General features: G+C 42.0%; 1 protein-coding gene across 2 annotated transcripts in view; it reads right to left on the bottom strand.

Moving 5' to 3' along the window:
* Positions 1 to 26,838, bottom strand: part of SLC23A2 (solute carrier family 23 member 2) — a 46,900-nt gene that overhangs the window by 18,306 nt on the left and 1,756 nt on the right. Inside the window, exons 2-6 of one of the 2 annotated variants that reach the window (XM_072357263.1) lie at positions 14,221 to 14,420; positions 9,805 to 10,082; positions 9,134 to 9,232; positions 4,952 to 5,068; positions 3,624 to 3,781 (exon numbers count right to left, since the gene is read on the bottom strand). In XM_072357263.1, the coding sequence (XP_072213364.1) occupies positions 3,624 to 3,781; positions 4,952 to 5,068; positions 9,134 to 9,232; positions 9,805 to 9,936 (506 nt within the window). In that variant the 5' untranslated portion in view covers positions 9,937 to 10,082; positions 14,221 to 14,420. The remainder of the gene's footprint in view (positions 1 to 3,623; positions 3,782 to 4,951; positions 5,069 to 9,133; positions 9,233 to 9,804; positions 10,083 to 14,220; positions 14,421 to 26,838) is intronic. The other variant, XM_072357262.1, reaches the window with a different exon arrangement.

A 26,838-nucleotide genomic window follows, 5' to 3' on the forward strand; every position in this document is an offset into this window, starting at 1 on the left:
AAAGTACACAGGCAGGAAGTCAGAACAGAGCTATTTATTACAGAAAGGAGTTTGAGCCGTGAACAATCCTACAAGTCGCCCTATCTGCTGCAAACTTCCAGAGTTGAGTTTGAAAGTCACTCATCATGAAATACATGAGTCACTTGAGGACAAATGACCTGCACACGATTCCCTTTTACGTCTCTCTAGCAAAAATCAAAGCTTTGGGGAAGAAACAGTAGTACCCAAGAGTGAATGATTCACCTCATTTTTCAAGGTTCATTGGGCAAACTGAGCAAGCTGGTGCCCATGGCATAACATGCAATACCTCTTAACAAGCCGTTACTCCTCTGTCCCACCTACACAGTACTCTGTCCCTGCATAATGATTTTGTAAACGCACTTTGCAAGAACATTCTCCAGTGATGAAGTCAGTCACACTGAAACAAGTCTGGATTGTGAGGTTTCTGACATAAAACAGCCTCTGGAAACCTTGCACAACCTTCACTGATGGCACACTTAGAGCACACAAATTGCTGTGGGCATTCGGACTCAGAACTATCCTTTTAAAGATAATAAAACCAGACAATAGTAAAATAATTAAGGTTGCAACAGACGTTCAAGATCATCACGTCCAATCCTCAACTTGACCTAATGAGTCCCACCATCAAACCACATCTCTTAAAGCCACGTCTCAAATACCTGCAGGGATGGCAACTCCACCACTTCCCTGGGCAGCCTGCTCCGATGCCTTACCATTCCTTTTTGTGACGAAATTCTTCCTGATATCCAGTCTAACCCTCCTCTGGCACAAATTGAAACCACTTCCTTGTGTCCTGCCACGTATCACCTGAGAAATGACACCAACATCCATCCCACTACAACCTCCTTTTCTAGATAGCTGTAGAACGCCTGGCCCTATCCTCTTGATATTGATACTCCCAGGTCTCTCAATAACAGAGGTGCTCCAGGCCCTTAATCATCTTTGGAGCCCTCTGATCCAGCAGCTCCCTGTCTTGCTCAAGCACAGGAGTCCAGAACTGGGCCATTCATCATCACTCTGAGCCTGGCTGGCCAGCCCATTCTTCACCCAGATATTCACATTACACAGTTTCTTCCTTCATCTTTTGCCAGTCTATTCATAACTTCAGCTGTTTTGTCAAAACTGGAACCGTTTGGTGCTTTCAAAAGCGTGCTGGTATTTTTACTCTACCCAAATCCTCTTTGTAGACCTGGACTATTCACCTGGATGAAATTACATATTGCATAATATGCTTAGAAAATATAGTGATGGGCACAGCAATAAACGTGAAATGTTTAGGTATATTAAAGCTGTATGGGATTGTTTCAGCCATATTAACTGCCCCGAATCCTTGCCAAATCTTTCGGCTTATTAGGAAATCCAATAAATAGTTTGAATTCCTAAAAATTAGTATGGGTACCAGACTGACCACAACTCTCCCTCATAATGGAGCCAAATGAACCATCAAGCCACAGAATTCGTCCTTCTGAAACCATGCTGGCTTTATTTGCTGAAATACTTCACAACTGACATGCTTGCCAATAAATACTTGAAAAAATCTCATTTAGTGAACGTTGCTGCTTTATCTCAGCCCCACCCTTATATAAAACCAGAATCACATGTTAAATCATTACAAAACATTCAGCCACTGGAATTTTCTTCTTAAATAGCAGACCCAAACACAATTACCTCTTCAGTTTCTAAATGCATCTTTCACAAGGTGAGTGGAAAGGGCACTGAAAAGGAAAACCACAAAGGGCAAACACAGGATTATATGGGAGAAACAGAGCATTTCAAACTGATGGGGCCACACCTGTTTTTGAAAGAGCCACAAATCTTTCTATAGCAAATAATAAAGACATGAAGCCCAAGATTAGTTATGGGGGAAAAAAAAAAGACCTTATCTCTTAATTAGGTCAATGATCTCTCAATTTCCTACATAAAGCACAAACTGGAGTGGGGAAAAAAACATCCCTAACATATAAACGAGGTTGATCAGGTTCAGAATACCAAAAGGCGCTGAACGTTGCCTCCTCTGCTTCCTTTCAGATGTGGTACTTGAGAATTTATGATCACAGCTAAAGCGAGCGAACTTCTAAGCACAAAGAGCCAACCAGGCAGAAAATATGATTAGTGTTGACATAAAGAAAATACACTGGGGAAAGAAACTGTTCTCTTTCAACAGTTTCAATTATACCGCTTTGTCATCGGAACGAGCTTTTCATTAAAAAAATACAGATTTTCTACATTTAACAAAACGTAATAAAAACAAAGCAAAGATTCCTTTTCAAAGTCAAAAGACAAGAAAGTATGTAAGCAATGTATCTCCTCAAACCGAAATATCACTGAAGATTACATTGGAAAAGCTGAAATGCTTGAAAAGGCGTTGGGTAAGAACTGATCTCAATATACAACAGACTTTATTTCTGCACCCTGCTGAGATAACTTTTCCACCCAAAGATTCTGTTTCTTAAGATAAATCTTGTTGAACGTGAGGAGCGTTTGTCCATTTTCTATTGGAACGCAGGATTTCAACTTGCGTTGTTCTTAAACTGAACTAAATGACCCACGAATCACTCCAGTAACCATATGAGAGCACACTCATGCAGTACACACTTTTCTTCTGCTTTCGTTTATCCTTCTTGGTTTATTCAAGAAGATGTAGAAATAACTTGGTAGAAATTACACTTCTCTCTGCGGGGTTTACCACAGAACAGGCATTTGAAAGAAAAAAAATTCAGCTTGATATTAATAATACGTCTTGTACTAATCAATGCCAGATTTTTACACATATTTACTGCACCTGAATTGGTCTCTTGCATCCTCCTAAAGGGAGAGTTCAGACATTCCCACAAGGCTACACTAACATATGTGCTCCCAACTCGGTGAAAGATCACTACCTGCAAATCAAGGTGACCAACAAAAGCAAGTAATTTGTTTATTGAAAGGCAATAACCAGAGACACTCAGTTCAAAGAGTGAAAAGTTACTCGTGCCCTTTCTTCAGCACGATCACTCTCTCACTTCTCAAAGAAAACAAGCTCAGAGCTCTTGAATCAACTTCAGGAGTAAGTTACATTTCTTGCTTTACCCAAAGTCAACTACAGGCCAGGACACCAGAGCTGGATGTTAACACATTAGCTTTGACTATGATTATCCTGTGGCATGACTCCAAAAACCCCAGCCTTTAAATCTGGCAAGCATGTCATGGGAACAGACACATAATTTGCTCTAGGACTAACCCTCCCGTAGATGTTGGCAAAATTAAGCATCATTAAAAAAACCCAAGGAAAATATCAAACTTAATTCATGTATACAAAGGTGTATGAATTTTTCCTTCTCCTCAGAAACACTTCTACCTTCTGTTCTCAAAGATTCCTCCTTTTTTTCTTCCTTTTCCACATGCTGTAATTTCTTACCCATGAAATATCTTCTCTGATTTCAGATCCAACTGTTATTAGCATAAGTTTTCCAAAGCTTTTAATAAACTGTCCTATAGCTGAACTGCTATCTCGTATTTAGTATTTTTCCTTTGGAAAGAAAGGGTTTCTTGGATCTCTACCTACATCCTGGAAAGTCTTATTATCACCATCTCCGCAACTGGAAACAAGTCCCAAATCTCACCTGCATCCAAAAGTTGTTTGTAACAACGTAGTGATGCCCACACAGAAGAAAATGGTCCCAATCAACTGGCTGGTGGCCCACTGGTCAAATCCAACGCACATGGCATCAGCTAGCAAAAAGGGAACTGCTATGGTTCCACTGAAACACGTTAAGTAGTGCTGTGAACAACAGAAAGATGTGTTAATACATCAGACGTTTTATTTTTTATCTTTTTCAGTTTATGTCCACTTTTTTCTTTCCCGCTGGATGTTTTTGCTTTTGCATTATCTATCAAATCGCTCATTTCTTGGTTCTAGGGCATTTCTCCATGTTAAGCTACCACTAGCCCATCGCTAATGATCACTAAGTTATTTACATAGCTACACGGCTTCTGTTCTTGATGAGGAAATATTTAGATAACTGCTGAAAACAGCTTTCAACTCAGGAAAGCAGATAAAAAACTCCATTCATTTTCAACCATGTGAAAAATCATCAGCTTACAAATGAATTTAAGGCACATACTAACTAGGATACAAAAAAGCTCCCAAGTACCTGAAACTAGGTACTCATTAACTCCTTCCCAATCTAAATATGTTAAGCAAACAAACAAATAGGTGCTACCGTATTCAGCAATAATCCTTACAGAACTGCCTTACCCTTGAAGAAAAGGCAAGGTAAAAAAAGATGCTTTGGAATGTATTTGTTTGGAGATCTCAACATACTTTACAGATATTAACAAATTCTCAGCATTCCTGTGGGATAGATTTTACTACTATTCAAGAAGGAAGCAGGATGAAAAGAGCTGTTCTTCACATAAGAGAGTGGCTGGGCTAGTAGTATGGTCCAGCTCACTACTACAATCCCATCCGCAAGATGCACACACATTCTATTCAAAAGCAGTGATAAAATTTGCCCACCCTGCTTATTACTAAGTCTGCAAGTAATTACTGCAGGATGGTGCTATCAAGCTTGCAGAACAGAAACCACTACAGTATCAGGTTAATATTCAAGGTTTCAGCAGTAAACAATTATCTCCCATCATCATTACTTCTAGAGGTATGAAGTGTCAGTTTCTGAAGCTTCACACTTTATTTGCTAACTTATTTCCTACCTAACAACAGCTTAGAATAATAAATATTTAAGTGAATCTCACTAATAAATAAGCCAGCTGTAATATAGGTCATTATTAACATAGTAAACTGACTGTGTGATCAACTTCAGAAGCAACTACCTTAACAGCTTTTCAAATGTGTGAGCGTGTGGGAAGAATCAAATTATCACATACACAGAAAGTGCTTAAAAAGGAAAAAAAATCCAGAGGAGAAAAGAATAACTGCTTTGAAACATACCTGTAACCCCAAAAATATGCAGAGATACCATGGAGGAACATCTTCGATAGTGTAAATCATGTCAGTTCTCTGAGCATCCAAACTGCCAGTGCTGTCCAGTGTCTCTGCCAAAGAACTCTATCAAATGGGGGAGGGTAGAAAGGAGGGGGAGGACACAAAACACAATGTAAGTTAATATTATATAGGAATAATCCGTATTTGAACCATCAGGAATTCCCAAATGCTGCAAAGCATGGTATAAAAATCTTAAGCAACATCTTTATGTTGCATTTTCAGAAGCCTTCTAGCTTTGATGATGGGTTCATCTTCAACTGTGGCTACAGAAATTGCACTGAACAAATCACGTGTATAAACCATTTCCTGTTTATTTACATGAGCACAACAGTTCATTTATGGTACAACCAATCTGGGAGCCAAACAGTGTCCCAAAAAACTATATGTTAAAAAAAAAAAAGAAAGAAAAACGAAGAATTAGAACTAAGAAAAAGAATCAACAACGGCTGTTTGCAAAGTCACACAGCTACAGGCCTAAATCACGGGCAAGGAAGTTCCCCATTAGGGTAGCATGGAAGCTGCTTCCCAGCTTAATTCTTACCCACTTTGAATCTTGATTCACCATTTTCTTAGCAATAAGAATACATGAAAAAAGTCCTAATTGTTGTAACTGAATACATATATGGTCATTTTGTCTGCAAACCTACAGGAATTTTAGTGAGACCACACTGGGGCCTTCCATGGGGCTCATTCACAGACACCTAACAGCACACTGATCACACCTACCCAGGCTTTAAAATCCCCACATACATTCCATTAAAACAAGATTCAGCACAACCACTTCTTCTTTGTAACTAAGTGGAATTGTTTACGACTCTCTGTTTTTCAATGCCTGAGAATCAAAATGCAAACACTTCAGAGCCTTAAGAACCAACAACAAAAGCAGAAGGAAATATCACATTTCATCATTTCAGCTCAACTATCCAAAAACTACATTATGTAACTACTGTTCCGACCTAACCCATGCTTGAACTTGATCTCACGTGAAGCAGCTTTACAAAACAGGCCAGCACTTTTGCCAGACTTGTGACTTTGCTTCTTATGGCCTTCACTTCTTCAAAATCACAACACGTACACAGATCAGTCTTAGATAACCTCTGCTTTGTTTATCACCTACAAGGTCAGGGAAGCCAAATAGACATATGGCATTTCCCTTTTATCTAGCACTGGGTAATTACATCAATTCAAATTGAGAGAGTATAAATGATCATACTGCTAAGGAACGACTAAGGTTATTACAGTAGAATATGAAATAGAAAGCTGATTACGAAAGACTTGAACAGCCTCAAGCACTGGGCATTCTGCACACCAGAATTAAAGACAAGCAGAAAGAAGGTTTGGAAGCTGACAAAAGTCACTGAGAAACGTCAAATTCACCCAGAGAAGATCCTGTGATACACTTGTGTTATTATAAAGCAGCACTGTGAAGCTTTCCCTAATGAATACACGTACACGTGCACAAACATATTCTTTTTACGTGCGCATAATTGCCTCCCCTCCCCTCTGCTTTACTGTAATATATGCACCACCTGAGAACTTTGCTTACCAGAATTACAGTAATTTATTCTACAATAAGACTGTCACACATGCTTTCAAAGCAAAACAGGCCATGAAGGAAGAGTAAGAAAAGCTATAAAATCCACCCATGAGGTCAGAATAGAGAAGAATCAGCAGAAAACTGTTTCACCGATCACATCAGCGTTAGCTTGCTGAAGCCACCAGCAGAAGCAATAACATCTTTCCTCCAATGACGGATGAGGTTCTATCTCTTATGGTCCTTTACTTGGGCACATGGCTTAGAAACAAGCCAACTGGTTTGCATCAAGCCCCGCAGACATACTGACAACTGGCAACAACTTTAAGCTCGAGAGCAAACTTTCCAGCTCTTTTAGCAGAAGCATCTTAGCAGAGAATCCTGGGAATCCATGAAAGCTGGCTGATGTTCAATGATCATCTTTAAAAGCCCAGGAGCAGGCAATCCCGCTGAGCTCCAAGTTATGCAAGCAGAGCAGAAGATCAGCTTGTCTGAACAGGGAACTCCTCCTGAATCAAGGGCAAAAAAAGATATGCAAACCCTGGAAACAAGGTCAGGTTTCAAGGGGTGATTACAGAGCTGCAGTTTGCACCTGCAGGAAGAAAACAAGAGAAGCTGAAGTTCAGCTTAAGTTGACAGTGGTCACTGTGCTGTCAGACAACAAAAAAGGCTTTAAATATGCCAACAGCAAGGGGAGGTCTATGGAAAAATACTGGACTGATACTTGGTGAAGCCATTCACCCAACAAGTGAAGATGAGGAAAAAGCAAAACATGTCTGTATTTGTAATATTAATGAGAGCTTGGGCTGCCCAGACCTCTAAGTTGGAGGATCATTACTGGGACTTTCCGCAGCTTTCCATTTATGGTCTCCAAAACTGTAAAGAAATCATTTTTATCAGCTCAATGGCCTGAAGTCCATCGGGTCTGACAAGATCCACTCCAGAGCACTGAAGGAAATAGCAGATGTTACAGCTAATAATTTACCGAAGGTGCTGGGAGCCTGGGAAGATCCCTGCAGACTAGAGTTAGCCAACTTTACAGTCATCTACAAACAGAGAATTAAACACAGCATGGCTAACAGGTCCAAGGGGATGATTCTCCTACTGTATTTCACATTGGTGCAGTTTCGCCTTGAGTATTGTGTCAGTTCTGCTTTGAAGAAGAAATATCATAGCAGCGTCCTTCCCAAACAGCAAAGTGATGACACAAAGCATTCAGGATACCCCTCCACTCTTCCAAAATCCAGATATACTCTGCTTTGAACAAGGAAGCCTTCAACCTGATGAGAACTTCAGTGGTAATAGCTAAAGGGAGCGGACATAAGAGACATTAAGACCAAACAATTAGGGCAAGGTGTGGCTACCCAGGTGATAATTCACTGGGTAGTCACTGGCCATTTCATATCTCAAGCACGCTCCTGCTGGTTTCATGTACTGATTGCATGCTGGTGCTTGCCAAATGTGCCATAATATTATGCTCTAGGGAATTGCCAGGAATAAGCTGCACCTTTCTGGATGAGATATTCATCAGAGGCTAATTCATTCTTTAGATTTTTAACCGGCCACAAGTGGGACAGCACAAATTGGGAGAAAAAACTCTTTCTAACATGTAACATCACAAGACTTGCATCATAATTAACAGCCCAGGATACATTTACAAGTGAATTCTGATGTCTGAGTTGGAAAACTATTTACGCTATTTAAGATCATCCTTGTCCTAGAAGAAGCTACAGATTCAGATAAACAAATGTCAAGATGCAATTCTAAGGACCCAAGGGAGTTTTTTCTCTCGTATCAATTTAGACATTAAAAGAAAACAAAACTGCCAAACTGAGGCTTCTCTGAAATAATGCTGAACCACAGAGCCAATTAGATAATAAACACTTGAGAAAAAAAGTGCTCTTCTTATTTCCTGTAATCTTCCTCTAAACAAAAAGTTCAGATGATTCATACTGTCTCCATTTGCAAGATTATTATTAAATAGAATTGAAAAGTGATAGAATGGGAAGAAAAAAGCTAAAAAGTCACAACCAAACCGGTCTCCAAATAGAAAAGAGACAAGCACTGCTGCCCTAAGGTAAAAATCTTCAAGGGTCTTTATGAATGACCTGATCTTCACTCATAAAAGCTGTCACAACTTGTGAGAAGGATTAGGAAATTCGGTCTATGAGGTCAGAGCTTGGAAGAGACTGGGAAAGATCCCACTTTCGAAGGTGCTCAACACCACTAGTTTGACTAAATACTGGAAAAATTAAGAACTGGTGAACAAGAGAAAAGGATCTTAGCAGGGAAATCATGTAAAAAGGCCAATGGAAATGGAAGAGATGCAAAAGCTGCCTATGATGAAATCAGGTGGCAGGTCATAGCATATCAACTGTTCCTAACACACGCTGAGTCATTCTCCAACTTCTGCAACCAAAATGTGTGACCAGAAGAATCGTGAGGACAAAACTCTCCCAGACCCGTCTGGATCTGCAAATCAGCACACTGCGTTAGAGAAAGAAAATCTCATGGCCAAGGAAAACTAGTGTGAGCAAATAACAGCACTAAAAAAGCAAGAATGAGTTCTTGTATGAAAGGAAGCAACCAAATACCTTCTCAGCTATGCCATTTTCTGTAGTATAGATGGCCATCAACTCCGTGTCTTCTGTATCCTGATCCCCACTCGATGTTGCTCCACCATTAATTACAACCTTAAAAATAGAGCAAAAGAAAGAAGTGCTAAAATAAACATTTTCTCTGCAACAACAGTTCACACCACCCAGCTCCCCCCTGGCTTGCACTTAACAAGTGCCTTTGACATTTTGTCAGAAAAGGTAACCCAGATGAGAAGCAATCATTCCTCTAACAGCATGTCTAGGAACACACAAATATGAAAGGCATCACACAGAGCACTTTGAAGCCTAGACATGAAGGACGTAATGAAAATCTAATTAAGTAAAAGGTGATCAGCAGCTGTTTCCTTACTGCTGCCTGCTACTCTCAGGCAAGGAACAGAGAGTATATTCCTCATGGGGGCTGGTGTGCTCTGCAGTATTACCACCAATTGTTCTAATCACAAACTGCCTGGGGAATTGCACATCTTGCTTTGGAGCACACACAGGAAATAACTATAGACAACATAATTGGCAATGTTTATATATAAACAGTAACAAATGGCAAAAGAGGTTTTCCTAACTACTTACGGATGGACAGGTTTTGTGCGAAAGAGTTAGAACAAAGCACTATTCACTGAGTCACACTGAGTTCTGAACACGTTACTTACAGGCAGAGTGAAAAAGGTGGGATGTTTGGATTCATCCTCATATTTGCCTTCTGTCGAGCCTCCTGCCTCCACTGATTTCGAAGTGGTATTCTTACCAATCCCCATCGTTTCCAGTACGTCATGGACTTGCATACAGGACCAAGAGAATGCTTCTGGATTGAAGGCTAAGTACTATCAGGACAGGTTCTTGTTTAAACAGCAGCAGCTCCAGGAATCACAGATGTCTTCAGCAATCCAGCTGGAATATTCAGGTTGTTTTCCTTAAGTGCCGTTAGCACCTAGAATTAAAGAGAGGATTCATTTTTTCCCCTCAATTATCTAAGTTATATGTACAAACACAAGCCCTGCAGATGTGGTTCCTTTTCCGTGCTCGTGACTCACCAACACTCAGCATTCCTCCTCTTGATTTGATAATGAGTAGATATCACTTAAAAATAAGGCTGGTGGTATTTTAAGTTCTTTCAAGATGGGATCACTGTGATTATTCTCTCAACCTTTACTTGCGGTCTTCAATTATTAGCAGCATATTTAAACCCTGGCTTTGTTTCTATTTCTCAGTCATTTCTAAATAGGTTTTGGGGAAGAAAACAAGCCTGTGCTTCAGCTATGCAGAGCTTGCTGTTCTACATCCACTGCAAACAATACTTGTGCTCCTTCAAAGGATTTCAACTTGTAGACCCAATCATGACTTCACTTCTGTATAACTAAACTCTTCTTTTTGGAATAATATCTTTAAATACAGAGCATCCAGGAAGCTTAGATTAGAAGGACAGTGAAACACTGAGCCTATTTCTGCCTGTTACCCCAAATTATCCCAGGTTCTCGAGGGACTATCAAAGTGAGCTGCCTGATGATGTCAAAGCAACTGCTTCAGGGCAAAACTGAGCCTGCACATTAATTGGCATCGCTGCTGTTTTGGCACAGAAACAGGAAAGATCATACAGCTCACCAGTTCTTTTGTTTTACCAGATGGGTCACTACAGTCTAGTTTTCCCACATTTGCTCCATAAAAGGAACCTGCCAGTCCTTGGCCATCCACACTTTTGCCTTTTCCAAGACTAAGGAGCACAAATCAACAGATGTGAACCTAAACTTTCCGTGGGAAAGCATCAAACATTTCTACAGCAAACCAAGTTCTGCAAGCTGTGGTTACTGAGCTACAAACAAATTAAGCATAGTTGCAGGCAGCTGTGGACGAAACAAGCTAAGCTACAGACAAAAGCACATGACAGAACCTGAAAAACGCTCTTCAAAACCTTAACGAGTGAAATATTCTGCAAAAACAGGAATGCATTCAAGCAGCAAAACCTCACTGCACGTTGGCATTACTTTAAAAGCAAGTTAATGACATTTTCAACCTAATTGCTGCAGGTGGAAACGCAGCTAATGGACATTGAAAAAGCTCAGTTATGTGTATGTAAGAAAGCCAGAAAGTAGGGTTTGGTGTTTTTACTTAAACCTCCCTTTCAAAATATTGCTCAGGAAAACATCAGCAGCTTGGATATCTACGGTGATTGAGAGAATGAAACTTGACAAAGACCCTTCTCATAGAGGTAATTGGCTGCTTGAAAAGTTATGGAGTGCCAGTATTTTAAAGTCTCCTAACAGCTTTTAGTTGCCCATTTACTAGAAAATTCTGCTTACTTGAAGCAGAATAGATATTCATCTTTCAAAGTGATGCAACTTCTCAAGACACAAAATATACATACAAAAGAGACCCTACTTGGGTGCTGAAATGCCCTTAAAGCATCCCTAATTAAATCAAAATGGAACGGAGAGAACCGCCTTCATTTAAGGGCTTAATTAAGATTTGTTTCTCCACATAAATAGTAGGAGAGCGTAACTAATTATTTCTCACTTGCAATTAAGACTAAAGGAGAGGGCTAGTTCAAACACTCACCAGTCTTGATGCTTTATAAGAAGCTTTTCCAGGTGAAGTTGGGGGGCAGGTGTGTGATTTTGAGAGGCTTGGGTTTGTTTTAATGGTAGAAGCACAAGGGATTTTTTGTCAAGCACAAAAAGCCTTACAATGAAAAAAGGAATTTGTCTTTTTCTTTCAGCGTAGACATACGTTATTCTCCAAGAAAACCAGTGATGGAGACAGGCTTAGTTTGCTCTGGCAGCTTACATATCTCAGGTTTGGAAAGGAAAAGGGAAAGGAGAGAATTACACCTCCCTAACAAACACAGTCATGCCAATAAAGCACCGCCGTAAGGGCTGAACCAGCAGGACCGTGCAGCTCAGGAGATCTGGTTTAAGGTATTCCAGTACTATGAGCTTCTTAATTAGCATTGATGCAAAAGAAAAGACCATATAATCTTACTTTGTTTTGCATTGCACAACTGTAAGACTGCTATCTTCTCCAAGATGATGGGATCATTTCCTTGGGAATTGTTCTTGAGAATTACATCAGGAGATCACACAAGCAAGCTATGCCTTGTACTGATTCTTTAGTGCTGAAACACAATGCTTAGACAGGTACAGCACGGAGGAGGGTTCCCAGATTACAGCAAAGGAATGACTCCAAAACAGCAGACAAAAATAGACTCATCTGCTATTTCCCTGGAGGAAGGTTGTGTTTGCATACACACCAGAGTCTGTACATACACCCAGACACCACACATATGTATGTCAGGGGACAGTCCAAGGCAAATGAGAACAAATCTCCAAGCTATACTGGCTCCTGTCCAGCAATTAAACTGGCACTTACTGGCACAGATGATAGCCACACATCTTCAAAATGCTTTCATTCTGCAATGAAAAGCAATGAACCAAAAGAGAAATCTCTAGGCAGCAGCAGCTATCTGAATGATAGCATTATTTCCTGTGCATCCTACAGCAAGGAACCTGCTCTGGCAGTGGGTTGGACTGCGGGATCTCCAGAGATCCTTTCCAGCCCCTATGATCCTGTGATTATCAGAGCTCTTATCCTGACCGGCCACAGCTAATCCAGGTGACTCAGATGTTTTATAGCTCTCCACAACAAACCCAGCTGATCAGAAGCTGAAATGCTATGTAACTGGAGATAAAACTCACTTGAAACCAGCCACATCCACACAAATTAACTGCTGCCTTGGCTCAAACACAAAGGCTACAAGTGAAATTTCCACCAGGGCACTGAATAGCATTTACTTCTTTGAATACTGGGTTATCTTCAGTGCTTGTACGTGACTTACTCAGCAAGGCCAGAAAGCAGGTGAAGGCCACATGCATCCTTTGACACATTTCTCTATTCTCTGACATAATTCTTCTTAAGAGCTGGTGCCACCAGGGGTAGGACACAAAGCTACAGCAGTGTCTGGACACTGACACAGTCCTAAAGCTTTGTATTTCTATGACTAGCCTGAAAAGTGAGCGCATCCCTCCTACCTCTTAGCCTAACTGAAGTCACAAGTGAATTAGTGAGTTATGCAGCTGCTGTGGTCTCTTGATTTCTACCATAGGAGCTGACCTACATTTGGTGGCCTTCCACTGCCATGCAAGGGAAATATGTGGAAAATAAGCACAAAAGGCGTGGTTATGAAACAAGCTGGCGTTGAAAGCACATTCTTTAGAGTATACTGATGGAAAAGCTCCCAGAAGCAGTAGGTGTAGGTATGCCACCTGGTATGCACATGTCACACACCCCGAGGAAGGAGCAATGCAGGAGCCAACCCAGGATCTTTTTGGCTTTTACAGATGGCTGAAGAGCCAACAGAGCTCAGCCTACTGCATGCATTAAGGAGATCAGAAACAAATTAAGGTGACAGCTTAATTACAAACTTCAATTTATTAATTGTAATTCGTTGTCAGACTCATGCAAATATCCACAGCTTGCTTTTGCAAGCAGAGACGATGCTCAGCCAGAAGCTGTTCCAATCTTACAAGCAAGGTTAGCTTCACCTAAATTTTAAATCAAATCGGGTCACTTATTCATAGAACAGCTCGGGCTGGAAGGGACCTTAAAGATCATCTAGTTCCAATGCCCTGCTGTTGTAAGGCAAGTAACTCTGGCAGGATTGCTGATGTCCACTTCCAAGTATTTGGCACCTCTGAAAAATCAAGGACATATTGTGTCTAAATATAAGTCACAATATCCTTTCTGTCTGTGGCTGTAGCTGGCAACAGACACAAGACAGAGATGTGGAAAGGAACCCTCACTCCCAAGACTTTGGGATGTTTTATGGTTAGATTACACCAAGTCTGTGCAGAAGATAAAGCCAAACTTTAAATCCCTTTCACAGTGAGCACTGCAGAGCTGATCCTGGAGATGGCAACTGAAGATAAACTCTCAGTTCCTTCAACGTCATACAGTCATGCAAACATGATTTACTTTGTTTAGTTAACCAAAAAATAAACCTAGCAAGAAGCGTATTTACATCGTGTAGCTACTACTACTCCACAGCACTGAGGATGCTGCAGGACGGGGTTGCTTACGGTTTGGCTGCCAGATGACGTGGAACGAGGGAGCTGGAGGAAGAGACGGGGCAGACACACAGCTGGGAGCAGCAGCAGAGCTTTTTGCGGAAGGCAGCGGGATGGATGCCAAGAGATCAGGGAAGTTTTGAAAGAAATCCTTCACTGAAACGCTGTGTCGGAGCGATTAGGGAAACAGGAACGCTTCTGAGCTTTCAGGACTGAAAAGCAGACAATCAAGGAATTTTGTAGAGGCTCCAATTAGACAAGTTTACTTACAGGGTGCAGCTACCCTTTGCCAGACACGCAACTCAAGAGAAAAGCGAGGCAATTCCCAGTTAATTACAGAACAGCGGCTTTCTCCATTTTGCTCTTGGCTTTGGTTACACCAGTCATACAGAATTTCTGTACTGATTTTATTCTGTCAGACATCAGACACACCTGGTCTTCCATGCATTAAGACAGGAGGCAGAGCAATAAGCATTTATATGAGCGCTCACTCACCCAAGTCCCAAGCTGAGCTCTTTTCAACACCTGGACATCCTCAGAGTGAGACTTCCCCCCTTATTTTCCACCCTGCTCACCTGCTATTCAGCAGCATGAAGCCTGAGATACCACCTCTGAGAAGCTGCTCAAATGGAGCAGTGCTTTATCAAAGGGGTTTAAATTAATGACCAAACTACGAGTAATCAAAAGAGCAGCACCATTCCAACTCCAAACTGCCCATGAAGTTGCTTGATGCTGGACTCCATGATCCTTTATGGGTTCCTTCCAACTTGGGATATTCCATAATTCTGTGTCTTCCTACGCAGCCAAAAGGTTCCTCCCCTTTCCAAAGGACTCATCAACAATCCCTCATTAACAAGCCTAATAAAGCCCAGCAATCTCTTCGTGTTATGCAATACGAGCCCATCTGCAGCCCCACAACCACAACTGCCTCAGCACTGACCATCGCTATTACATCCCAAGATTGGTGCTGAGATACCGTGCCTGTGAAGTCCCTACCTCAAAAACCAGTCCAGATATACAGGTGTGCCCAAAAGGCATTTCTGCAGCCTCGTAGGGGATTTTGACCATCTCACAAACAAGGAAGAGGTTGCACAGCTCCCACACTTAATCCTCTGTTGCTGCATGTAAAAACTATCCCTTTGGTTTAGTCTTTTCCTCAGGCTCTTTGGAAACAGAACCTCTTCGGTCTGGAAAATCCTTGGATTTGTCTCAACCATGCACCAATTGCACCCTTCCCATTGAATGAAACAGCACCAAACTGCAGCAGATAGGACTTTCCCCCTCCAATTAAGAGCAACTACATCCACATTCAACCAAACGTGCTTTAAGTGCCCAAAGCACCTCCCCAAAAGACACCCCTTGCCAAAAAGTATGAAACAAGCCTAAACTTTCTACCGTTTAACTCATAAAAAGCACCACTGAAGGAGCACTTCAAACCACACTGTCAAAGAATCAACGTATTCCCTCTTTGTAGGCACTAATGAATGTTTAAGTAGTTGGTATTTTGACTAAGGTCCAGAACAGTATGGCTGAGCTGACCAACGTTATTAGCGCGTGCCTACACAACGCTGAGCAGGAAAGTTATGCCCAGCTCAAACCTGCTGTTGATTTAAAGCATATTAGGTAAATCTCATTAACTTCCTATGCGAATGAGCTTGCTGAGAAGAGGACTTAAATCCAAATGAATGAGATGTTTAACAAAGGATCTTAAAGCTGTCAAGGTGCGCCTTTGGTCAGAAATCTCTCAAGCTTGCTTGCTTCTCACTGCACTTCTCCCATTTTGTTGTTCCAGTAGGCAATGGCTTTGCCTAATTTTGTTATGGAGTGTGTATCACTCTCCATAGGACACCCACTTGATGGCCACAATGGTGTGCATTTAAAGTCCGATGGAAATGGCACAAAAGGAGTGCCCAGAAACCATAACACGTTTTGATACAAGCATGCCTTAGTTAATAGTTTTACAGCTTGATCCTACACAACTGATAGCAAGAGACACTCCCAACGTTCTATAGGATAAATAAAACTGAAATACTTATCACTGTGCTTTACGAAACAGATTTCTACTTTATTTTTAGCCGAGCACACCTCCATCTCTCTGTTTATGGCGCACATTAACTTGATTTACAACGGCACGCAGCCCTTACAGTCTCCCTGGGAAGCATTAATAATTGAAGAATTCAGATACCTCCACATTATTATGGATGTTAATACATAGTTCATTAAGCTCCTTTACAGCACTCACACAGCAACCTGAGCACATGCTGGCTGTTTTCTCAGCTTCCTTTGTACTTTCACTTGGCACTTTGATGAAAGCTATTTTCCTCCAAGACCTTAATCACATTTAAAAGAAAAACAAGGCGAAGTTAGAGACTCATCTATGAAAAATTCCATTTAATAAGCAAACTGGGGTAATGTGCCAGTTTCCCCATCTCTGGGTACGAAGCTCCTTTCCAAAGACTTCACCATTCCCAAGTCTACCTTTGAAACAGATATCCCTCACTGGAAGAAAACAGCTTTAGTCCAGTAAGCAACATAAAATCAATAACTGGTCACACACTACACGTAATGTACACGTGAACAGAGATAGATAAACAGTTCACCTGCTATTCTTAACTTGAACTAATTGAGTATTTCCCTTCTATTTAAGAGAACTTAATAAAAGATCTGGAATTCAAGAAACTTTCAAGAAACGAATCCAGATGATGCACTGCTGGGGTCAAACATTAAAACCTGCCCTTTAGGACTGAACGTTCATTTATTTTCCACCCATTTAGAAATAAAAGGAATCCAAAGTTTACAAGTAAACAGAAACAAGCAAACACTTGAATCTCTCTCGATGATGATCATTTTAAAACAAAAAGCCCCCAAACTCTTGGGTATATTAAACATAAGCTATGGAAAACTCGAAGTTTAAGTGATCTCATTTATGATAATGCCTTACACTGAGCTTTTGTAACCATCCCTATGAATATCTGGACTCAGAGAAGCCCTCTTACCACCAGGCTCCCTTCTGGAGATGGTCTCAGGCAGCTCCTCCACGGCGTCTCTTGCAGTTTGTGCTCAGAGCAACAGCCCAAGCTGCAAGCCACAGCCTGAAAGGATGCAGGCATCAGACTTTTATAATCTGGTTGGGCTCATGACATTGTATAACTGTACTTTGCCCAATCAACATCTCTGCACATTACACAATGCTGAAATGCAGGAAGACACCACATGGCCGTAAATTGTTACTACATGCCTTCGCCACTGTTATAAAAGTGAGGGAAGGGACAGTATCCCTGTAACAGCAGAGAGCATATATAAGAACTGTGTGTGAAGGTTTAAGAGCTTTGCATAACTCGACCAGTGCCCTCAAAATCAAACTGCATAAATATTTACACGCCAGACTCCAGCAGCTGTAATCAGGATAGGGAATTTTCTCCTCCCGTCTCAGGGATGAACAAATTAGCATTTCCATAACCCTCAGTTGTGCAACTCGCAAGGAAATATTTTTATTAGCAATTAGCCAGTTTTGAACAGTTCCCAGATCCAAAAGCTCTACTCTGTAACACGGTCTAGCAACCCAGTCACAGCAACAGCACAGAACGTACCCCATTCTGAGCTCTTCCGCTTTACTGATGGAACAGCTGTATCACAGAGGTGCTCAGAGCCTGAGATAGAAGGGAGGTGGGAACAGGAGAGACTTAAAAGAACAAAACTCCATTAGTTAATGATGTAGTTTGTCCTTATCTCCCTGACCTACCTCTATTTTGGGATGAGGATGGCACTTACCTTAAGGGTTCTCCTCCTGCAACCACATCCCCTTTGCTTGCTGTAAACACCATTCCCCACTCCCCAAAGTCTCCCTTGTAGATGCACAGCACTCCCACCCCTCCAGGAGGCACTTTCTATTTGTCATGTCCTAAATCCAAACCCTGTCCCTGTATGAAGGAAAAGCAGCAACCTCTCCGTGAGACTGCAGTGCTAACAAGCCGCCATTGCTTCTTTTACAGCCAGTGCCATAACCATTTAAATAGGCCTCCAGAAAGCAGCACTCAGCTATGGGATGCTGCCCACGTTTTACCTGAAATACACCTTTTGAACCCAAAGTTGAGCAGGCAAAGGCAGACCGAGGGCGCCATCTAGCTCCCTTCTCCTAAGGAGCAGAGCAAGCACTGTGCAATTGGCAAAGTTCATCACCGAGCTTGCTTCATTGGAGCATCAGCACAGCAAGCACTGGCACGTGCTTGTTCATTCATCATAGGATGAACCACTGAATAGAGCACGTTTAATTCTTATTACGCGTGTTACTTCTTATTCATCATTTATTAAGAACTCATGAAAGAAAGTAAATGATATTACACACAATTATCATTGGATATGTGTGTATATAAACACACACTTTTATCCAGCATCGAATCTCCATTGGAAAGAGATGTTGCTCACTTTCCAATTCTTAACTTCTTTCCTTGGCTCTTGGCTTCCAATTCCAAATATCTGTGCCAAAGTTGACCCACAAAACCCAAAACATTTGCTAAGCCCAGTGAAGAGAAAGCTCACAGCCTCCAATGCAAGCATCCCCACATCTGATGTTCTAAGACCAGAAAACAACAGCTGTACAGCAGGTCCACAAACAGCCTGTAAGGTTGTTCATACTTTGGAGGAGTAGGGTGGAAGTTATTTCAGCTTTAAGACATTTGATGTGTTTACAGAGAGCACGAGTTGGAATCTGTGATCCTTATTCTACTCTATGACCCTACATATGCAATTAATGGCAAAAAAAAAGAAGTTTTGGAAAGACAAACAAGATATTTGCTTTTTGGCTCTTCGTGCCTAATGACTCCTAATGTCCAACATCCACAATTAGTTCTTTAAAATAGCTGCATTAATAAAAACAAAGCAACAACCAGGAACTCAAACGCTGCTTGCCCTGGATGTTAAAGTTCAAAGTATAATTGAGTTCAATGCCAGTAACACAGGTTAAGCATTCAATTAACCAAGACTTGTATATTTACCTTACCATTAAGGCTAATCGGTTCAAGGTTCATCATCAGGTAGTGGACAATTTCATCATTACAAAGATTTGTTTCTGATTATTTAGTATTTATACTCCATAATTTAGTTTAAACAAACCACCTGCTAATCTGAAGGCCTTCACTCCAAGCCCAGCTTCACCCACCCACCGGACAGATCTAATTGCCTGTTGTTTGCATGAAATTGCTTGCAGTGAATAGGTACTTAATCACTGCTATGCTTGAATGTTAATTCAAGATTTAATCTTACAACTACCGTTTCAAGACAGCACGATATTATACAGTACATTTTCAAACACCGTAATAATGCAAAGGATGGGAGGGAATGAACTGGTGAGAACAGAAATGTGGGGGGGTTTTATGCCATAGCATAGCAGCCTTCATCTTCTAGATCAGTCTGGAACAGGAAGAACCTCCAAGATCAGCTGGATCTCTTTTCATCTGCCTCACTAAGCCTGTTTTATGCAAGCGAGCAGCGTGTCAGAGGTGCGTTTTACTTACTGTAATTCAAACCCTCTGGGAAGCTTTATGTGTTGTTGCATTTTATTGATGGAAGTGAAATCACAGCCAACGATTTATCTTCCACTTCTCTATGCAGGAAGCAGACTGTCGTAATGATCCTGTATAACCAGCCATCATTTTTATGCCCTGCTTAATATTTGAAGCTTGAGCTGACAGGAGCACCTCTCTTGCTTGAGGATGTTACCCCTTGGAGGAGTTCATTTCTGATGATTGTAAGAAAATGCAATTTTATGCCTCCTTCCCAGTTACACAGCACTCAGTTTAAGCACGAAACAAATACTTCAGGGAGCCATAGCTGAATTATAAATGCCTACCGGTAGAGACGCAGTGGTGAGCTGACAATTTACAGGCAACATTTTGAGCTTGAAGTATTTATTTTGAGGACGATTTTGCAGCACTCAGATTTAGGACAATTCTTTTTTGAAGGCATCTGTTTCTTCTGTACTGAAAAGTGCCTCTTGTGTACAAGGATGAAGCACAGTGATGGACTCCTACGACTGAACTTGATAATAACAGTGACCACAAGCACCTGGTAACCAAATCTCTCCTTTGAACCTTCAGATATTGCCAGGTAATAACAAGAAAAACAAACAACATAAAAGGCAAATCTGATGCAATCACTGCAAAACTGTAAAGAAGAGGTTCTCTGTTCCACAACTTATTAAAACAAGGAAAGAAAAAAAAGCCCATTCCTGGAGAGCGGGTGCTACACAATATTCAGCTGTTGGAATGCATCCTTTACAGAGCCACAGAACTGAGATATCTCTTGTGCAAGAAAATACATGGGTCCATAAACTAAACCAGCCACCTACACCCGGACCCCCAGGTATGTTTGCAATTAGCAGCCCAAGCTCAAATCACTTTTCTTTGATGCCTGACAAAGATCAAACCAATTCATCAGTCAATACAGCACCAAGGGAGGCTGCTGGATGCCACCCTCACAGCATCATTACAACCTTCCCAAATGCCCAAGTGCTGCCAACATCACCACGTGCTTAACAGACAGCATCCAGCCCAACTCGACGTGCTGTAACTCAGCCAAGGGAACAACACGCAACTCACCCAACCAGCCCAGGGACCCAATAAGCCCAAACTTAAGGCACCAACTGCAAAGAAGTGCAGACCCACCATCAGCCCAGCAGCTCCAACCTGCCCAACACTGCAGGCCACAAAATGGATATGCAAATCTATGCACTAAGTCTGGACCTGCAACACCTGTTGGCTGATCCCACTGAAGATACAGTTTTGTCACCTCTGGCATTATTTTGCTGTTAGCATTTAGGCAGCAGGCACACACTGCAGCTTATCTACCTTATTTTTTGACTGCAAACAGTTTCAAAAGTGCACTCTACATCAGCTCAGAGAAATAAAAACAGCAGACTGACATGGTAGCAGGCAATGCAAAGAACATGGAAAGTTCCATCCTTTGGCTGAAGTTGCTCTTATTTTCATTTTCTAAAGGCAAAACATGTTTATACAAAAAACATCCTTGCAGCTTTGAATCCAATACGCTGTTTGCTCAGAGATCCACCTGCATAAAGAGTGACCAGGCAGGTTGAAATCTCCAGCTGCAAAACTAAACGTTGTAAGAGAGGGAGGAAAGCAGACGGCCACACTTGGTTCAGCAATCCTAGTTTCCCATTCACACTTCAATAAGCAAATGGCAAACGCAGCTTCGCAGCACTGCTCAGGCAGCCACAGCTCCCCCTCCCACCAATCCCAGCCTCCTCCATCTGAAATGAAAAAGCCCTTTTAATCTTCAAAGCATGGCCACAAGTCAATCTCAAACTTAGCACGCTTTTTAATTTTCTTTTTAATTATCCAGCTGGGAGAGTTATGCCCTCTTTGCTCAGTGACCTTTCATTCCTTCAGGATTATTTCAAGCAATCTTTCTTGGGAATGATCAGCAAATTTATACCACTTGCAGAGGAAATGTTTCCAAGCATCCAAGCAATGAGAGGAGAGACAACACAATTCTTTGTGTGCTTTTGTGCAGGCTGCTTTCTACTGGGGTAACCCAGTAACTGGGGTAACCCAGCACCGCACACTCTGCTCTGCAAAGCAACTATGTTCTAACTCAAACCAGTGACTGCTGCAGGCACAATTCTGACACCTACCCCAACACACTACAGAAGGCAGTTGTTGCTGCACTGAGATCTGAAATTCTTGATCCCAGAAGAGAATTTCTTTCTGCTAGAACGGATTGAAGGCAAGGGTGAAGCTGAAAGCTATTGGCACAGAGATTTTCCTATCAGCAACAGTTGGTCCTGCGAGCGCTGGTGTTGAAGCATAGCTTGGTTGGCCACAGCCAGAGCCACAGGGATAAATCAAGTCGTTACAGCCATTAATGATTTTTAAGTTAACACCAGCACTTACTCCCTGCCCACACACTAAACAACTGCATGCAACCCTGCGCTTGATTCCCACACCAATTACTAATTTATTAATTTCACAACAAGCCTGGAAGTGTTTATACAGACAGGCTGTGTTTAACCAGACCTGCTGGTTAACTTCCCCTACTCATCTTTCAGGCAGACAGGGGTGAAAGTGCCTGCAAGGTCAGCAGTCACAACCCACTTCCTTCTCAGTGTGCACATGTCAGCCGTGCTTGCTGCTTCAGCCTCAGTGTGCATCACCACCACAGCCCTCCAACTCCACAGGGACAACCGGCAGAGAGCAGAGGTAACAGGACCTGTTGGAACATCACGCATGTTACCATGGAGAGATGCAGGGTCAAATTCGGCCCAAGAGATGTGAATATTATTCTTCATACGTAAGCAAGGTAATTAATGATACATTAACACATGGAGCGTATTAAATATCTGCACAAATTCTTTTCCACTGGATGGGATAGGAGGTGGACAGCCCACGTGATACTGTGCTGATCATTCAGATAAAGAGCAAAAAGATGCAAGATTTTGACAGAGTTCTCATACTTAAAGCAGTATTCATGCCAATTACAGCTTACTGAAAGATCTTCTTTACCCAGCAAGACGTGGCTATCCTGAAAAGTATTTTCATAGGATCACAGAACGGCCTGGGTTGCAAAGGACCACAGTGCTCATCCAGTTCCAACCCCCTGCTATGTGCAGGGTCACCATCCACCAGCCGAGGCTGCCCAGAGCCACATCCAGCCTGATCTTGAATGCCTGCAGGGATGGGGCATCCATCCTTGGGCAACCTGTTCCAGTGCGTCACCACCCTCTGGGTGAAAAACTTCCTCCTAATATCCAACCTAAACCTCCCCTGTCTCAGTTTAAAACCATTCCCCCTCATCACTATCCACTCCCACAAACAGAGGTGGATTTTTGGCAACGTTTAATGGAATATTTCTTCAGCATCGTTTTGCTGTCAAAGATCACTTTTTTTTTTAGCAAGCATAGTGCGGTTGCAATATTTCACCTTCCTGCTTTCTGCATTTTCAGGGCTTTTTTGCAGATATCTACATAGCACTACTTGAAATTAAAAAAAAAACAACACACTAATTCTGACTTAATTGGCATTACTTAGAGAACTACTATTTGGAGTAATATCATTTAGTCATACATTTTGCCCTCAAACAACATTTTCCATTTGAATAATTAAGAGGAGAAAAGACCAATACAGAAAGAGCCTCCTTTGAAGATACCCACATGGTGTGCTCTCTCCATAATAAACCTATTACCTGCCATTCAACAACACATTATCTGTCATAACAGCCTCCAGAATAACACCAATTAGATGCGGATCCTTAACACACTCGTGTTGTTCTGCAAAGGGTGAGTCTGAAGGTTTGGGAAGCAAGCAGTGCTACACCTGGGCAAGATTTAAACCTGGGCTAATGCTGACCACGACATCCTCACCAAAGCAGAACAGCCAAGGGGAAAGGCCTGATAATCCGTGGGGTTTAAGCTCATTTATACCAAGAAATTCAACAGGAAGCTTAACCGACGGCACTGAACATTTCTGATCCCTTCCAAAGAGAAAGGCTCATTAGCAATAGATATTTACCAGAGCTCAAAATTACAGGAGCTCCTTCCCTTCTGCAGAAGGAGCTCTTCAGATCCGTGTCTTTAGGAGAAGGGCTCACGCAACATGTCAGCAAGAACTCAGGTGCCATCCTCTTCTCCTGCTATCTGCAAACAAGACAGGCAATGGAAACAACAGCACACTGGAAAGCCTGACTCAGAGTTCACACCTCAGTGAGTGGCTAGAGGTCCAGGGGAGTGCAACAGCACCAGAGATCATATCTCACATCAAGACAGATTTTCTGTGCTCTTCAGTCAATCTGCTGCAAACTGAGCAGCTCTCATTCATCCTGCTCCTTCCAGATAGAATCTGCTCTCATTCATTCTTCACTTTCCAGCTAGAACAAAGAAATAGAGCAAGTAAACTGATACACTATCTTACTATAATAAGAAGAGAACACTTAGCTTTTTATTTTCTATTCTTTTCAAAGAGTCATCTCACCCTCCCCGTATTCTTTTGGATTTTAGAAGCATTTACAAGTGAGCCTAACAGTCTGAATACAACAGAGCACAGCCCTGAAACATTACACTGATAATAACTATTACATTGATAATAACTATTAAACTCAGCATCAACTCATGGAAAACCACAAATACCCAGTAAAGAAAGACTTAAGAGCAAAAGCAAGAAGTCAGATTTGCATTAGGGAGCATCATCCTCTCTCAAGGAATTCCAGAGCACTGAAAGTTGGGAGCAAACTCCCAGCACATCAACCACCCCATCATAAAAACACAGCTAAGAGCGACTGCTTTGGGAACCTTCTTAAATCTCCCAAACTGCCCTTTATTCTCTTAACTTTTATAACCTTACAAGCATACTAACAGCCAGCATGCCACTAAAACACTGCCCCAGGCTGCGATTTCATGGCCATGCAACGATTAAGTGTAAACCCAATTAAATACTTTTAGAGCCCTAACTTACTCAAAGCATCCACATGCAAGGCTAATGCCTAGGAATAGAAGTGCACAGAAACGCCATCAAGTTGCTTTTTTACTTCCCTTCTATGACAGCATTCCTGTCTACAGCTCATTCTCAAAATGCTTCAGCCAACTGTTCACATGACACAAAGCACTGCAATAATCTGACGTGAAAAGAAATGCAGACAAGAACTTTGGGGGACGTGTTATTATGCACAGGGTATTTCTGATATGTTCTTAGTGCTGCGTTTGGAAAGGGAAGCTACAAATCTTAACGTCAAGTGCAAGGCATAAAGCTTGAGCAGGAGACTTCATATTGGACTCTTCCTTCCTTTCCCCACCAGCCATGAATCAAAGGCCCAACCCTCCCCCTTGGAGGAACCACTTCTCCTTTCACAGCCAAATTACCAACACAAGAAATTCCCAATTAAAATCCTCCCCTAACCGAAGAACACGCAGATAGCAGACATTTCCTTCCCACTGCCCTATCATCAGACTTGCTTCCTTTAACTCAGTTGTCATAAGACCACTTCTAACAGCTAGAAACATTTAGCCACAACGCCTTCTAAGAAGCATAAGAAACACGCTCCCCAGAACCGACAGAATCACGACGTGTAGCATCACTAAGTTAACACAGCGTCTTCATGCAACCCACCCCTGGGAACAGCTCGGGAATGTGGCAAATAGCTTTCATTTCTCAATGATTTATTTTAATGCTGCTTTAGGCTGCATCATGCTGCACATCTCTTTACTCATCCCGAGCGTCAATATTTTCTTCCTGCGGCTTTCAAGTCAAATAAAGCACGCTGTAACTGCAGCCAGGCCGTTTCATGACCACTAAGGTTCCATAAATAAGAGCACTTGATACGAATAAATTTTTAGGCAATACGTGAACCATCATCATCAATGGCAGAACAAATGCTTTGTGCAGCCATCTGCATTTTCCCTTCCTACCATAAACGTCCAAAGGAGTGTCTGCAAACAAGATAAATCTATGGAGAAAATGGCTTCAGAGAATCTTTTCGGTCTTGGGTTTTCTAAGTGATATTTGTACGTGGTTCACACAAAGATATGGAAAGGAACAGCCGTAGCAGAATAAAACCTTCCAAAAGCACCTTGCATAGGACACAGTGCTTAAGTGGAAGAGCTGGCGAGGACGTGCTGCCCTCCTTCCCCTCGTACAACAGGGATCAGAAGAGTTCATCTGCAGCAGTTCAGACTGGGCCATTAGGGCAGTTTAGCAGCCACTTCCTCAGGAATCCTTACTAAAGATGCCCTCGGGTTGCTCTGAACAGCCTAGGGAGCACTCCACTAAGCCCCACTGCACAGCAGGGTAAGGAAGCCCATGCTACCAAAGAAAACCCAACCTGTCTTGTTTTCAAACTGGGAAGTAGTCCTGCACAATATCGTAGCATCAGCTACTAAGATCTGAAACAAACATGGGGAAAAACCCACAGCGGTATCACTTTCTGTTAGGATTGATTTCCCCACCTCCTCAAATACTGCCGGTATCTTGAACTCCTCCCGAAGAAAACAGCCTCCAGCCCAGCAATACCAACAAAAACACACCTCTTGTTTGTCTCCTGGAATTCAACTCCCTGTTAGTTTCAAGTACAGAAGCTATAAAATCTCATATTAGCACTTGGATAGGGTTTGCTTAAGAGATAAATTAATCACAGAAACGCTCACCAACTTGCCGCCCAAATTATCCTGCTATGCGTAAAGCTGCTTCTCCTTCTGCTTTGTTTCTGCATTGAGGATGCAGGAAAGGCACTGAGAGAACACCATTTCCATCCAGCTCTTTGCATCTACTCAATGTGAGGCCCAACGCCTTTGAGAAGACACTCACCAAACCTCAGCTTAGCTGAGTGCAGGGTTGAATGACAAGTGACAGAACGGGATGGATTTTAAACCTGAAGAACTTGGCTTGTTAAGGAACAGGTGGAACCCAACCCACCCCAGCTCCTTCCCTTATCCCCAGGGCTATGACAAGACATTTTCGACTCCAATTTGCATCTTTCCTAAAGCCAAAGACTTGTTTAAATCCACGATCAAAATCTCAAGGGCTGTTGAACCTCACAGCTAACCCAAGGCTGAATTTGTTCCAGTGCAACTCCCAGTTAACACTGCTATAATTTCAAGCTATCTGGATCACGACTGGAGCCTGGGCG

The sequence above is a fragment of the Excalfactoria chinensis genome, chromosome 25 (assembly GCF_039878825.1).
Source record: "Excalfactoria chinensis isolate bCotChi1 chromosome 25, bCotChi1.hap2, whole genome shotgun sequence".
In the NCBI taxonomy this organism is placed as follows: Eukaryota; Metazoa; Chordata; class Aves; order Galliformes; family Phasianidae; genus Excalfactoria; species Excalfactoria chinensis.